The 16,972-nt window shown below is 35.5% G+C and overlaps 2 protein-coding genes and 1 long non-coding RNA gene across 3 annotated transcripts; 1 reads left to right on the top strand and 2 right to left on the bottom strand.

Moving 5' to 3' along the window:
* Window positions 1-1,057: 1,057 nt before the first annotated feature.
* Window positions 1,058-1,705, bottom strand: LOC132796562 (protein midgut expression 1-like). Its single transcript, XM_060807783.1, has 2 exons — window positions 1,570-1,705; window positions 1,058-1,290 (listed from the first exon to the last, which is right to left on the bottom strand). Exons 1-2 carry the CDS (start codon window positions 1,599-1,601, stop codon window positions 1,107-1,109), a joined length of 216 nt encoding a protein of 71 aa, XP_060663766.1. The 5' UTR covers window positions 1,602-1,705; the 3' UTR covers window positions 1,058-1,106.
* Window positions 1,706-2,160: 455 nt separating this feature from the next.
* Window positions 2,161-2,989, top strand: LOC132798305 (uncharacterized). The gene is made up of 2 exons (XR_009633928.1): window positions 2,161-2,376; window positions 2,497-2,989. It is a non-coding gene; the product is annotated as an uncharacterized LOC132798305 (long non-coding RNA).
* A 6,480-nt stretch (window positions 2,990-9,469) lies between these two features.
* Window positions 9,470-9,931, bottom strand: LOC132786095 (mpv17-like protein). Its single transcript, XM_060792493.1, has one exon. The coding sequence runs from the start codon at window positions 9,929-9,931 to the stop codon at window positions 9,470-9,472; it is 462 nt and encodes a 153-aa protein (XP_060648476.1).
* Window positions 9,932-16,972: the final 7,041 nt, after the last annotated feature.

The following is a 16,972-nucleotide window of genomic DNA, read 5'->3' on the forward strand; positions in this document are numbered from 1 at the left end:
AATAAGATTTTCATGTTGAAAAAACTTAATTCAAACTTTTTATGATAAATTTCCATTTTAGCATTAAAAATTCTTATTTAAAGAGTAAAATCATGCTTCAAGAAAGTTTAATTCTTGATTTAAAAATAAATATAGCAATTTTATATATATATATTGTAATTTACTTTAATTTAATTTAATTTCATATATTAAAGAAAAACTTCTAAAAATATATAAATATAGTAATTATTATAATAATAAGCACTTTTATTTACTTTTATGTTATGTATTTTTTATAAAAACGTTTTTCTACAATTTTCACATATTCTAATACACCTCTTACCACATTTGTTTACTATACAGGGTATCTACAAAAAGCATGTTGCAACGACAAACAGCAATTGTCATGCCAATTGATTGCCGAAAACAACTAAAACCCGAAAACAAATTCAATTTAGCTTTTAACACTAAAACAAGTTGCACAATTGAATTCAATTTTCATAGGCATAAACATGTAGCCACAACACGCACACACACACACGAGCATATAACAAATTGCAATCAATTGAATAGCAACAAACGAACAGTACTTATCTATTGTTGCATGGAACACGTTACATGTTAAAGCTGGCCTGGCAGCCATCTTTACCGGCCGCAATTTAAAATTGTTTATTTATAGTTGACAGTTTTGTGCGTATCATATTTTATTTGCATTAAGCAAATAGCAGCTTCACAACAATAGCCAGCATTTAATTCTTCTTGTTGTAGCTGCTGGACATTTCGCTATGACGATGGTTGGTTGAGGCTGTGTGCACATTACGCATTTTATTACATTTCCGAATGCTTTTAATTGCCTTTCATTAATTTTTACGCAATGCCGGTCATCATATGCAAATAAATTGCGTATACGCCTCGTTGTCCGACAGCACAAGCCGAGAGAGACAGCAGCAACAAACAACACTCCGCATACAAAACAATAAAGCACAGTCGTGCACACACAGCGAGTAATGTAAAGCTACAGCTGAGCTGTCTCCCAGGCAACGGGACAACTTACTATCGTCAACTTCTCTTCTCTAAATTTACAGAATTATTTACAAACTTTATTCATTATTCAACTGTCAATAATTTTAAGGCTGTAGCAGATTTAATAATCTATTGCTATAAATCATGTCTCGCAAGTCGGCAGCCTTCAACGATGGTGTGTCCTTGTTGTGGAAAAATACAAAGTAGATCACAAGTCCAATAACTAGAAGCACTCCAACCACCGAACAAAGTATCATGCAAAGAATTTTCAGGCCACATCCCAAGCAGCTAAAAGGTTACACAGCTTTAACAAATACATAGAAGATCGTATCTATACACAGAAAGAAAAAAAATCTCAATTGAAAGGTAGATTGCAAATCTTCTTGGTTCAATTTTAAGATTTTTTCAGTCTTGAAACACGGTTGTAGTCTTGAATTTCAAGGTTGGGCAATCTAAATTTGTAGAATAATCCTTAATGGTTCAATTTTGACATCAAATAATTTTGATTCAAGGTTTTATACTTGATTTAAGCCCGTTTTTTCTTTCTGTGCATAGTAAAACACTCACCAACATATTGCATCTTTAATGGGCTTACACATTTTGCTCGAGACAAGTTAAAATTTTATTCAGAAGATGTAATTCGGAAAATGTACAGATATAAAATAAAAACAAGTAGCAAATGAGTGATATGACAAAGAACCCTTGAGCCGAATGAATTGAAATTGTCGGCAATATGTATACACAAAAGATATATAAACAAGCAGCAGGACAAGAGCATCGTCGACTTACGTCAGCGAGGATAATATGAAATTATGTCCCAGTGGCATATTTTGTGCGCTTTCAGGCAAATTATATTTTATTTTATTGTATTTTCTTTTATTTTATTTCACATTGTTGAGCAATTTTTTTATTACAACGCGTAAATTCGATTAACTTAAGCTACACCAGGCATACATTCATTCAATTGTTGTTAAGGGCTGCCTGAAAGCCAACTGTAAAGCGAATTTAAAAAACACGAAAAAAAAACAACTCACGGCACGCATAATCGAAATGTATTTTGGCTTTTTATTGCGCCAGCCAAAGCCAAGGGTATGTGGTTGTCCTGTTCTGTTCTTACCGGTTACTGAGTTTTTGAAGGGGGACTTATTTTTGGGTGGGTGGAGGAGCGATAACAACATTTTAACGCCTTATAGTCCATTTAGGTAAAAGTGCCATTTGCGTTGTGGGCTTAACAAGAAATTATGACCTCTGGGCGGCCCAGCCACCGGCTTCAAACCCAAAAGAAAGTACATAAAAAAGTGGGGCAAGCCACCAAATAAAAATGAGGCGAGCGAAAAAAAAAACAATGCCAAAAGGTGAATTCGCGGAGTCAAGGTAAGGAAACCGCAATGATTACAATTGTTAAAGAGTTGCTTTTATCGATTTCAATTGGTTGAAGTCGAGCTGCGAAAACAATCGAAATATATTTAGTTTTTTCCAATTGCCTTAATCTAGTTGGCACAAACATTTGCATCACGACTCAAGTAAAACTATTTGTAAAAATAAAAAAAAAACGGTATGAATAATTTTGAGAAACACATTTTGATCATCCTAATAACATGTGCTTACATGATCTTTTTACTATTTGTCATCAATATAGCTAGAATCATTTATCGAAGAATGCATTAAATTATTTTTTACAAAATTTTAACTATCAAAATTCGTTTGTAATTTTAACAAGATGTGCAAAATCGAAAATGCCTTTGAAAAATAGTTCGCCAATTGTGATATCTCTGTTAGCTCTTGTGATAATCGATAGTGCATTTAGCCACTGCATCGAGTCAATGCTGTTTACATCCAGCAAAGAAGGAATTTCAGAGAAAAGCCAGTCAACAAAATGTTTGGATTGAAATCAAAGGAAACGTAAAGACAATCATGCAGAAAATTAAATAAATACTATTTATAAATATCGCCAAGCGTATATAAATAAATATCAATATATTTAAAACTTGCAGTTGTACATTATTAAAATAAATTCAAAAGTTTGCCATAGTCATCGATTATAAGTACATACTATATACAGATCTTAATTTTCATTGAAGGCTGTACAAAACTTTCCAAGTACTTAAGGTTAACGATGAGCCAAAGTTATGACTGGGCCAAGAGCTGCGGCCAATCGGGCAAACTGTTGAGCTCAAATCTGTGGCTGATGGCTTTCAAGCCACGACCAAACGATGACTGCCTTCATTTTAGGCTCCCTCTCTGCCCCGATCGTCGCCCCCGCTCACACTACTTTTCTGGCGTAACATTTCAATGAAATTACCATAAGGAAACCATTTAAGAGCTGCCGAAATGCGAAGCGAAAAGAAATCTGTGAAAAACCGCAATGTCAGTGGGGGAAGAATGAGGAGAGAGTCCCGTGATTGTTGTGTGAGGCAAAACTGATGCTAGTAGTTAACGGTACTTTGTATGCAAAGTGCAAAAAACGGAAGTAAAGTGCCAAAAGCGCCGAATAGTCGAAGCAACTAGCCAAAGCCACATGAACGATGAATAGGAGAGGGGGAAAAGAGGGGGAACCCAGCTGGTGGAGGCCGCAAAGCGCTCAGCAGCTTGTGTTTGATTATTTTTTACGCTGGAGCTGCTTTTGGCTGTCTTGCTGTGTGCACTTTATTTTGTAGACTGTAAGCGTTTATACACAGCTAGCTGGACGATTGAAGAGGAGGCGGAGACAGCAGCGGCTGACAGCTGACTGAAATGTCGAAGGCAAATTCAAAATCGCTTGGGTGAAACGTTTTGGGTTCAGTTCGAAAGTACTCGAAACGTATCTTCTGCATCGACGTATCTACGTATCTATCGTGTGATTAAGAACGTTTCGTTGTATTTAAGTGTTGGCCCTAAGCTCTTTGTTACTCTTTACGCTCCATCGAGCAGCTGGGGGAGTGTTGGTCTTGCGGCTTCAAGGCTTTGCTTCTATGGCCATGGCCAGCTGTGTCTGGGTGTGTGTGCGAGTGTGGATTGAATGCTTCAGCATATCATTACCGCAGACTGTGGACCACTCGATGCCTGGGCTTTAGCTGGCAATTTGTCGATAAGCACTTAGTTTTCCAACTGATCAGAGACTTTGATTTATGCACATGCTAATTATATTATATAGTATAAAGAATAACGAGCAATCTGTTCACTGCAAAAGAATTTTGTGTACCTTAAAACTGAGAAAAAGTATCTTTTGGAAAGTAATTTGAAAAAGATTATCTTGTTGATATTCAGGTATGGAGTTTAAGATAATTTAAACTAAACTAATTTGCTAATACAAATTTAATATAAAAATAGTATTGTAATTATATTATAACTGAATGGTAATTCTTTGAAATTTCTTGAAAATTTGTTAATATTATTTCGTAAAATTTGTATCTTTTCGAAGGAATAAAATGATTGCTAAAAATAAGATTATTTCGATAAATACATATAAGAAAGAAATTCATGTAATAAGTTTATATCATTCTTCTCAAGCTACTCTTTTATTTACTAAATTTTGATTTTATAGTAAAACTTGAAATGACTTCTAAAAAATTTTTGTTTTCACTACATTAAGTAAAAACAAAGTCAAAGGAATTCTTGTGATACGTTAGTAAGATTCGAAAATTAAGATCTGCTTTGTAAAAAAGACTATACAAGTTTTATAATTGAATGCGAATAATGTCAATCTATTACCGAAATAAATCTCCAGTAAAAGTGACAAAAGATTGTCATTATGCTGGAACAAAATGATGGAAATCATTTGGGAATTCTGTAAGGAAACTGTTTTCCAGCTCTTGAGGGATATTGAGACAGTTCCGCTGTGATTGCCTATTGAGGATATCCTCGCTGCTCATAAATGAGATGAGATTTGTTTAAGAGGTAGGTGGGAAGATTGAAACTGGCAACCGAAATTCGAAAGCTCGCTGCACTCGCTGGCAACAGCATAATTTCATTAATGCCCTTTAATATGGTGCGTCGAACGCTTCAATGAATTCCATTTTGTAGGATATTCGGGTTCCTTTCTCTCTCTCTCTCTCTCATTTATTTTTTAATTTTTTCATTATGCCGATGGCTTCGCCTTCTTCAGCATCTTTTCTATAGTGGCTGCGCCCCCATCCAAACTCATTTTCTCTCTACTTTTTGATTGCCTTTTACTACATTGAACATTTGGCATTTGCTATCTACGCGCGCCTGTGGATCGAAGAGAATGAGGAAGAGCGTGGAACCATTACTTCGATTTGTTTCTTATTTAAATTTTGTATACGCTTGAAGCGACACTGAACCAGGGCAAAGCAGGGCGGTTGTTGCAGGCGACGGCAGCGACGGCAGCGGCTGCTGGCAGGGCTGCATTAAGTGCTTTTGCGGGTGCAAACGCGAATTAATGCGATCCAAAAAAAAAAAAACGCAAAACGGGGGGCAAAACAGCGAGAAAAAAAAAGAAATCGCTGTGGTTGCCAGCTGTAACGCGTTTAATTTATACGCTCGCCCTGGCAACGGCAACACAACAAAATAAAGAATTGCCAAAGAGAAGAAATAAAAATATATATTTATTTTACAGCTGCTTCTGCACTTAGAGAGGGAGCAAGCGATGTGTGTGTGTGTGTGTGTGTGGGGCAATAAAAAGCAGCAAGCGAGTGGCATTCAACACCTTTTTCTATTTTGGCCAAAAAGCTTAATAAACAAACGGCCAAATGGGGTGCGGATGCGAATGCGAATGCGAATACTCGTTGAATACTCGCCATACTAGTTGCAATGGCAGTTGGCGGTGACTCTGTGGGCTCAAACCAGCGCATAAACATTTAAGTCCACAATTTGCACAGCACGTAAAGGGCCAGAACACCACACACACCTACACACCCACACACACCACACACACATGCAACCAACCAACAGACTCACACACACACAGAGCAAGTGCTAGCCAAATGCAATTTTCACGTGCAACCACAACGAAATTTATGCCACACCAGTAACTACAGCAGCAACAGCAGCTGCTTCTGCTACTGCGACTTCAACTGCTACAGCTACAGCTACAGCTTCAGCTCTTGCAACAGCCACTGCTACATCCCCCTCGCACACACACACACACACATGCCACTGACAATGGTTGACACCGCCCGCCCGCAGCCACAGTTGCCGTTGCTGTTGCTGCTGCTTCTGATTCTGCTGCTTCTTTCAACAGCAGCATCGCATATGAGTTTGGAGTCGAAGAGTCGCCGTTGCCATTGCCGTTGCCATTGTCGTCGTCCTTGTCGTTCTCGACGTCGCGGCTTCATGCGTGCCCGGCTACGATGTGGCAACATAAACATAAAACCAACAACAGCAACAACAACGACAACTACTCCTACTTGCAACACCCAAAAGCAGCAGGCCGAATTGCCAACTTGCATGCCCTGTTGGCAATCTGTAGCTAAAGCGCAGCTTAAAGCTCCTTATGGCTGCACTTTAAGAAATTGTTGAAGAAAATTAACAAACTTCATGTTCAGTGTTAAAGAATAAATTAAGACAAAATACAGTCGTAAAAAACCTGCAACAATAGAGCATAAAGCTATAAGAAACTTTAATGAGCTTTTAATATTTTGGAGCAAAATCTAAATTAAAAACCATCTTCAGAAAAAACTACAACAATAGAGCTTAAAGCCAAAATAAACTTCAATAAGCTTTTAATATACCGGAGTAAAATCTTAATTAAAAACAACTTTCGACAAGCTATAAGAAATTGTAATGAGTTTTTAAGATTCTGGAGAAAAATCGAAATTATGAACAAGTTTCGAAAAAAAATTGGAACAATGCTTAAAGCTTATCAAGTGTTAATAAGCTTTTCAAGGAGCTTTCAAACTACGAATATTTAACAAAATTGTTACAATTTATAATGTATCCTTTTAAAATGTTAAATGAAATAAATCAATTAACTCGTAACACATAGCGAATTAGATAGAAACTCTCAAAGCATTTGAAGGCAACAAAAGCACAAAAATTATGAAAGTTTAAATGTTAACATGTAATAATGTAAATTTTTTAATTTTATTTTCTAGTAATAAAGAACATAGAAGGCAAATATTGTTTTAACAATCCCAAAACAAATTAAGGAACTACAACAAAAACAGGTTGTGAATTTAAGGAATTTATTTTTATCATATTAAATGAAACGTTACAAATCTACTAAAAACAGACCAATGTTAAATTCTGAAATATGCAAGTAATCAAAACTCTAGCACCTTTTCAATTTTGTATCACAATAGAAAGTGAGTGCAAAGATTCCTTTGAGAATCCCTGCGGATTTCTATTGCCAATGGTTGTTAACAAAAGGCCTTGCCAACATACGAATATTTCTTTTGCTGAATTGGGCATTGGTCATATGACAGTCAGCATGGCTCCACGTTTGAAGTGCTTTTGTTTTTGGCTTTGTTGTGTCTGAATTGTAATGCAGCACTATCACCTGGCGCTACATTTGCTCAGTAGCCAGCTTATTTATTGCAGTTGAATTCAAATGAAAAACGTTGCTGGGTGCTCTCAGTTCATGTTCATGAGAGAGAGCAAGAGAGAGAGAGAGAGAGAGATAGAGCGAGCGCGTCACTTGACGACAAGTCTCAATGGACGATGGCCCTCTGAGAATGCGCCGACAATGCAGCCAGCTTCCGTTTACTAACGACAATGAGGAACAGTGGGAGCAATAAGTGTGGGACCAATAAGTGTGGCAGCATCAGGAGGAGTTGACAATGTGGCCACGGTTGGACGCACAGGCAGCTCAAGCAGTCATAAGCACGTCTCCTGGACACCTGCAAGTGAGCGAGCAGCGAGCGAACTTTCAGGTTTCCGTTTCCGCTGCAATGTGTCGCCGCTATTATGCAAATGCTGCCCCTTCCCCCTCCTTCTCCACCTCTCTCTCACTCTCTGTAGTGGCCTGGGCATTCTACAGCTCATTGCAATCTGCATTTAAATGACCCAAGCTGAGATTTTACAGCGCCATCGCCTTGTCGCATCATTTGCAAAAATATTAAAGCAAAAATGTACGAGCAACTCAAACCACCAAGCTAGACTGCTTCGGCACCTGCAATTTATGCATAGAATGCGCCCTGGACCATGGCCATGACTTGAGGCCCCATCCCTCGCTTCACCCCAGGTGGCACCTCATTTTCGTTGCGTGCCTGGGACACTGAAATGAGTTTCTTGTTGGATAATTGAAATTCCTTTTTCCGTTTGATGCTAGGACTTCTCTATGACATCTGCAGCAAAGCCAGAGTCCAGTCAACTGCTCTTTTGATTGATTGGCAATTGCCAAAAGCTTTGACCATTTCGGCTCATAAATATGGCATTGCTATGTAAATCAATATTCAAATTTAAAAATATGTATGGTTTGATTTCTCCCAACAAATGATACAGCCTTGAATACTATTGAAATTCGACAACACTCAAAGATATCTTTTAATTTCGACAACTAAATGAAAGTAGGATAAAATAAAACCTCAATTTATGGGGAACGAAAACATATAAAATATTTCATTTCAAGCGAAAATAATTTATTTTAATTAAGAAAATAAAATGGAATAAATTATTGAATGCAGTCCAATTAAATATTAAAGAAAGCTGCTCCGCTACTCATTTTTAACAAAAACAAAACATATATTTCGAATGTAATAGTATCCGAATATACTCAAAAAAACCTTTGGTATATTTTAACACTTATTTTAGTATTTAATAAGGTATACTTTAAGAATAAGTGCAGTATTATTATAACAGTATTTCAATACACTATATAAGTATATAGTTATATACTGTAATTATATGTATACTATATACAGTATTGTTCTTAAAATATATGAAATAATTATTAAAACAAGTAAGAAAATTGCAAGTGAGTGTGCTCAAATGTGAAATATCCGCCACTTATTTTTAATAAAAGCAAAACATATATTTTTAATGTTATAGTATCCGAATATACTATGTAAATCTCTTTTTATATTTTAGCTCTTTTAATTCTAGTATTTAATAAGGTATACTTTAAGAATACGTGCAGTATTATTATAACAATTTTTCAATATAGTATATAAGTATAAAGTATATATAAAATATTGCATTATTATTCTTAAAATATTCCAAGTAATATACTATATTACAATATTATTATACTAATATTGTACTTATTCTAAAAACAAATTATTATTAAAAAATACTAAGATATACCAACACCTAATTGGTATATTGAAATACTATTACATAAAATATTCCAATAACTTCAACAAACATTTTTATTTGATGCAGGTGTTCAAGCGGATAGACGCCTCGGCTATTAACACTGATCAAGAATATATCGCCTATCCTGTCCTATTCTTCTGTCAGTTATTAAGGTTATAGTAGCCAGCTCCCCCATAATTAGCGGGTAGAATTAGTCAATCTCAAATGAAATACCACAAAAAAAGGAACAAATAAACCGAATGTAATAAAGTTTATTCGATTCTTACAGTTCCCCTCACTTTTTCTCATTCAACGCAATGGACAAATAGCAATTCCAAATGAGTAAAGTCAGCTGCACATACAACACCTGATAGCTGATGGGTATTAGAGTGAAATTAATCAATTGTGCCAAGGGCCACAGCATGTAGCCGCGTTGCAAGATCGTAAAATACTGTTCACGTATACGTTGCACAATATCTGCGTGCCGCTCGCCGTTCACCAATGGCACCAGATACGACAGCAACAAAGTAAATGGTGGAGCAAAGCACGTCTGATCCACAAACATTTTCTTGAGACTACGCTGCAAAGCGGGCTGATCCTTGGACACCAAAGTGTCCAGCTTGATGTACCAACGACGCAACAACGGTCCACAGACAAACAAACCAATCGCACTATAGCGAGCAGTCCTTGACAGATTGTAATCCTTGAACGATCGCTTCTCGATCGCCAGTTGCGCGATCATGTCGCTAATACCCATTATGATGGCAGCATTGAAGCCTTCGCGTGCGAGAATTGCCAGAGACATAATATAAATTGTCAATCGAACTATATTCAAAACTCTGTCACAATAACAACAAATTTAGTATTGATCGTTAAGACTTTACATTGGATTACTTTTTAAAATAATAAACTCAAAAACTAAAAGCCTTCTATATGACATACAATATATTTTCCCATTTATTAAAAGTGGATTTAATTTTATTGAATTTTCGAATTAAAGACTTAAAGTGGGATCAGCATTTTATTTGGGTGTGAGTTTGGCTTTGTTCACGTAGCCTAAACTAATTTCACACACGGCTAGATGGCATGGCATGTGGCATGTGGCATGCAGCATGTGGCACGAGAGACTGAAGAGACAGCAGGCGGTCCCCCGTCGTTTTCATAACTTTGACAAGGTAACACACAGAGCCAGGAGACTGCTAATAAAGTTACACGTGCTCACACACACACACAACGTTAGATAGTGAGATAAAGTGAGAAGGAGCGAGCGGGTTACACACACAGATTGTGTATGTAACGCGTTTTGTTACGATCCCAGCAACCAACATCAACCAACTCCACACACACATATACAGATATAGTACGATGCAAACCCAAGAGAGTTGTTAACGTTTTTTCATCGCAGTGTTTACTCTTTTTCATCTTGGCGCCAGGACTCTAATGACAGGACCCCTGTTGCAATCCTGTAAAAGAAGGCGGGCTGGCGATAAGCGACAATAAACATAAAAAAAAATGAAATACAAGCCTGCCCCTTTCCCCTCTGCTTTCTCTCTCTCTCTCTCTGCTGCTGTATTTTATGCAATGCTCGGCACAATTTTAACAACCACACGAGATTTTTGTCGAGCTTTATTGTTGCGCTCATCGTTGTTTTTTGTTTTTTTTTGCTGGATTTTCAACGCATCAACTTAATCATTTCCCTTCGTGTAGCACACGTGCAGCGACTCGCTAATGATGGGGGAATGTCGCACCTCATCCCTCTACCTTCCTTTTGGGTCTGCACAAATTAGTTCACAGCGCAAATTCATTAATTGAATTATAATTTACAAGCACAATTCCAGCGTCTACAACGAGCTCCCCGGTTGCCCCATGTGGCGGCGTCTGCTGCTGCTGCTTCGCCCTACGATTGCGGCAAATGTGGAGCAAGCAAATAATAAACATGTCATATTCATCTGCATTGTGGTGGGCGTGGCAGTGTGTGGCAGCCGTATCGGTTGTATTCAACCGCGTTGGCCTTGTTTATTCAAAAGTTGTATTCAAACAAAAATATGCCCGACATTTTTTTTCATAACCAGCTCACGAACAGCATTTCATTATACGCTTTAAATAAAATATTCACCACGGGAGGTAGCGAACAACATGTAAATGAACGAGTTTAAAACATACCTAGCCTAAATTTATTTTCTATTAATTCTTTCTCTTCTTCTGTAGATCTTATATTCTGGCATCTGGTATATTTTATACGCTATAGTAAATGTTTTATGTATTAATATTAAAAAATATAGCATTTGGTATATTTTAGTATTAGTGAAGTATAATAATTTAGTATATTTCAAAATTAAATATTTTATGTAGTACTATATCAATATTTTGCAAATATACCATTTGGTATATTTTAGTATTTTTCAGTATAATAATTTGATATATTTCAAAATTATTACCACACTGCTTTGTTTTAATACAAAATTGGTACCGGGTATCTCTTAGTCGAGCACATTCCACTGTAGCTTTCTTACTCGTTTGTTATAACAAATCGATTACAATAAACACTTCTTCACACTTCCCTTAATTGCAATTTCATTTAGTAATATGATCTATTTTTCATTTAACTAAAAGATATCTCCTAGCCATTCTTTTTCACACTGAAATGTTTTTCATATTGGTTTATATAACATTTCAAATATTTTTTATAGCAAATTTAATATAAAGAATCACCGCAAAAAACGGAATTTCGGAATTTGTTCCAAGTTTCTTGTTTGTTTTCATTTCGGGATTGAGTTTTATTAAAAATATGAAAAACTGTTTGTTATACAACTTTTTTTGTAATGCAATAAATTGCAGTTTTAACGAGGATATTGTAAAAATGTTTGATTTAATAAGGAATATGAGAGAGGACAGCAATCAAACAGAGCGAATCGCTTCATTTTTTCTCCATAAATACATAATTAATTAAAACTTGCATTAACAAATGTAAAAAAAAGATATATATATATTGCAGAGTTGTCAAACATATATTAATTTAAACGATGATTGAAATTGAATTTTTAATATTTTAACTTAAAAAAGGTTCGACGAGAAAAACCAATAAACTTTTACGTATACGGAATTTAAATAATAAAGCATAAACAGCAACATTATTTTTGCTGATGAATCAGTTGAAAGTCTTAAATTCTCAACAAGTCGTAATTAATTGAATTTATTGTGTAAGCTGACAGTTGACATTTTGCTCTCAAGGCAGAGGCTGCAGCTTCATAGATTCTAGCTAAGATTATTAATAAGTGCGTCAGATCTATTTCGATGCGTTTGTCAATTTGTCGCATCAGCAAAAGGAACAGAACGAAGGCGCAAGTTACAATCCCAATGGCATGTCAATACAATTGCAAAAAGGAATTGGCAACACGCACGCCACTCAACACACACACACACACATACAGACAACAAGACAGAGAGTCAAAGTTAACCAAGGATGTGCTGCATGCTGCGTTCTGCCTTGACTTCTGCTTCTGCTGCTGCTGCTGTTGTCATGTAGAACGTCAGCTTAACGGGCGATCAGCGACAGTGAACGACAGACACGACATGGCTGTAAGTCAGTTATATGTCTGTTCTGTGACACGCCCCACACTCCACACCCCACTTCTCATTCCCAATACTCGCTTCGAAGGCGTTGACAGCTAGCAATTTGCAATTGCTGAAAATTATTTCTCACAAATTTGTTTGTCGCCCACTTTTGACGAGAGTGTTAACTGCCAAATCAATCGATCCCAAAAACATCGTGTTGGCAAAAACGCATTGCATGCGTCGCCATTTCCATTTCCAACGCCATCTGTAGCCTTCCTTCTATCGTAGTATCGCCCATTAAAAAGCAATTTCATTTAGTAAAATACACACGCAAGCCGAAAAGTATGCTACACATTTTGAGTGCAACTAAATTTTACAGCCAGATAAATTCCAATTATTAAAATCGAATTTGCACAGCACGCATATTGATGCAGCGAGCGTGGAAGCGTTACTGCAACTAGAGATGACACCGAGACGTGTCACGCAAAAGTTAGAACTATCGTTTAAATAAAAGAGATTATTATTTATATAACAAATTAGATATAGTGGAGATGACACTAAGACGTGTCACGAGAAAGTAAATATTTTTTAATTCTTTAATATAAAATCTACAACAACAAATATTATAAATATATCGTAAATTAAGCTCACAAATATTAGATATATAGTTTAAATAAAATAAATGCTGGTAACTATTATTTATATATAGCAAATTAATAGCACTAGAGATGACATAAAACAATCAAGAGAGAGAGTAAATATTTTTCCATTCAATATAAAACATACGATAGTAAATATTATAAATATCTCACAAATTAAGTACTGCGCTTTTATGGATGCAGCAGATTTGGCATTACTTTCACTTAGTTATAATATGTACAAAATCGAGTTACGTTGGATAAATTTATAGCAAACATTCACATAAATATAAAAAAATATATAGAAGGTAATGGAAAGGACACATATCGTGTCACGGAAGTGAGATATATCGATTACATAAAATATGTGACAGAATATATTACTGTCACCTATCAAGTCGTGTCGTAAATATTTATTGCAAAAGTTCTTATATAAAAGTAATATAATTCTAGATAGTATTATTTATGTCTGATGAAAGCAAATCGTGTCACGAAGACTAAATATTTTGAAATTATAAAATATGGCAATAAATATTATTATTTATATCCCAAAATTTAGAAAAGCTCACATATTGATGCTTCAGACTCGACATCACATTCTCTTAGAGATGACATCAAGTCGTGTCACGAATGCTGAGAGTGTAGCAAATATTCAAAATACATTTTTTAACATATGAAAATATAAAGAAATTAATTTTATTTTTTATATACAAAACAGAACTTAATTCATACAGAAGAAGAATTTAATTAATCCACTATAAACGACACTAAACCATGTCACAAATTGCGATATTTATAGCAATAACTATCGATTACATACAACATGCGCATCTCTAACGCTTATATCAAACTCTAATTATGCAAATAAAGTGCAAAAAAGCAATTATTTCGGGTATTTCCGTTACCCAGCACCAAATGCTCAAATTATCAGATTGTTCGTTCTATTTTTGGTTTTTTTTTTGGTATGTGGGAGAAGTGAGAAGTGAGCATCTGTGCTGAACCAACTACGAACAACCAGTTGCAGATTGTTTTTGCAGCGTTTTCTTGATATGTTTTCCAATTAATTTCGCTGTCGTCCAGTGTTGTACAACACTGTTTGCGCATATGCAGCTGTCAAGTGTCTTGAACAAAAAATGCATAAATAAATAAAAGTAAAAATTACACAGCGGATGCTAACGTAAAACAACGCCCTCTGTCACGCCCACCGCCCGCCTTCAATGACCCAACAGCTTCCCACCAACATTTGCAGTGTCTCTGCAATAAATTTGTAAAATTGCGAATTTTCTGCTTCAATAAATTGTCAAATCTGCAAATCAACAATAACTTAATCTATGACGCTGCTAGTGCACTGTGAATACATATTGGTTGAATGTGTGTGTGAGTGTGTGTATGAGCGAGTGTGTGCACTGACTGCATGCAATACGTATACGTAATGTGTTGTTAACGGCTCATAAAATTGCACTTTAAAACGCGATACAGCAGTCGCGACTCGAGCACACACAGCAGCAGAGGACAAAACAAAAACAGGAAGTGTCAACGGGAACGTTGAGGGGGTGAAGAGCATCAACAACAACAACAACAGTGCAACAAACTGCAGAACGTTGCGGATGAGGCAACCATGTGACGTGGGGAGTTCTTTTACTTGCGATGGAGTTTTAAATGCAGCTCAAATGTGGGCCACGGAAAATGAAGCTAATAAACAAAAATAAATGGGTAAAGTGTGTGGAATATTTTGTATACCAATTATAATATAAACTACTAAATTATTTTGCTTCAATTCTCACAATAAATTCGGGTCTGTAATAAGGACCAAAATAAAATTGTTTAAATTGTGGAGTATTTTCTAAACGCATTAGTTTTCATTTTGTAGTTGAAAAGTTAAATATTTTGTATCTTAAAAAGATAATTACTAACTATAACATCTTAAATTGTGCAAAAGACTTTAAAACTGTGAAACCAACTTATAATAAAAAAGTAAACTATTTGGGAAGCTATTAATTAATTTCAATTCGAATCATTCAGAACCTGAAATTGGACCAAGGATATTGAAACAAAAGTAGCAAACTAAATTAGTAATAATAATAATAAAACAATTTAATATACAATATGCAGTTGAAATGGAAAATGTTTTGAATCCTAAATTGTACACATGAATGTTGTCCAAAATAAATTAGTATAAATTGTGGAATATATTTTATGCCAACAACAGAAAACCTATTAACTAATTTAAATGAGAATCTCTTGCTAACTGCCCTCGTACCATAAATAAACTGCAATCGAATGGCATTGTCGCTTTGTATCTGCCACAGTGTGAAATTTATTATTAAATGAAATACATGAAATGGAAAATTATGTGAAAACAATACACGAAACAAGTGCGAAACGTGTGAAACTGAGATCATCACTGTTGCTAGCCAAAAGCGTTAGTCAAGATGTATAAATCGAAAACCAATACAAAATTATTAGACATAATTGCTTTGCAATTTAATATAAATATTTCATGAAGTATTGAGTAAGCCTTTCCGCTAAATAAAAAGCATCAGGACATAAACAATAGGAATAACAAGCAACAAATTGAAGTGCTCCATTTAATTTTATACAAGCACATTTCCTCTCTTTCAATACACACACACACACACACACACATTGACAACATGGCGCATGACTCTTGGTTAAAAAAAAATCGTTGCATATGCACGGGCGCTGCGTAAAAATATTTGTTCGTCGTTGCATGTGTGCTGCAATTTTTCGCGCTGCGAACTTGTGCATAAATATAAATAAATATTTTTTAATATGTTCATAAATGGCAAATACAAAATAAGAATGAAATGAATGCAAAACAAAAATCGCTCACAGACACGGTCATAAAAACCGAGCTTTTTGAAAACAAATATAAATAATGCATAAATACAATGAGGAACGAAGCGAGACATAAAGACACGACCCATTTAAGTTAAACGCGCACTGGGGGCACATTTGTTGACGTTGCGACTGTTGTCATCCCTCGTTAACATCCCCGAATACAACAGGGTATCAACAAGTTGGGCAAACAAATGAAAAATTTGGATAAATTAAGAAGCGTTTACTTACATAGAGTGGTAAAATTTATTGAGAATACAAAGAATGATGAATACACCTCGATGTCATATTACAGGGTATTCACCAGTTGATCATACTTCCCTTGCAAGATGTTACCACATAATTGTTGATGTTTTTTTTGTTTGAAGCTTTGTCGCGTTGTCATGAAATATGCATGCCACACATTTACATGAGAGGCATTAATTTTGCAATTTCATTGGCTCTTGTTATTATTATCATTTCCCGTTATCTCTCTCTCACTTCTCTGATATGTATTTTACGTTTTTTGTGTAACGCTAAGCGATGTAAAATTGATATATGACACTCCTTCATCTCTTTCGGTCGTATGAATATGCAACAAATGGCATGGAATATCAAATGTGTTGTCTGCGAGCTAAGCTGTTGCTTAATATGAGATGTGCGCATACTTTTATCTCCCACTGCGAAATACACATATGTATATAATATAATAGACCATCAGCAGGTTTTACAACATACAAAATGTTTAAATATTTACTTTGTGTAAA

This window comes from Drosophila nasuta, chromosome 2L (assembly GCF_023558535.2).
Source record: "Drosophila nasuta strain 15112-1781.00 chromosome 2L, ASM2355853v1, whole genome shotgun sequence".
Taxonomy (NCBI): Eukaryota; Metazoa; Arthropoda; class Insecta; order Diptera; family Drosophilidae; genus Drosophila; species Drosophila nasuta.

Excerpts from the sequence above, each read along its gene's own strand:
- LOC132786095 (XM_060792493.1), bottom strand. The coding sequence starts at position 9,931 with ATGGGTATTAGCGACATGATCGCGCAACTGGCGATCGAGAAGCGATCG.
- LOC132796562 (XM_060807783.1), bottom strand. The coding sequence starts at position 1,601 with ATGTGTAAGCCCATTAAAGATGCAATATGTTG. Across the intron at positions 1,291-1,569 it reads ATTAAAGATGCAATATGTTG|CTGCTTGGGATGTGGCCTGA; the intron begins GTGAGTGTTTTA and ends GTAACCTTTTAG.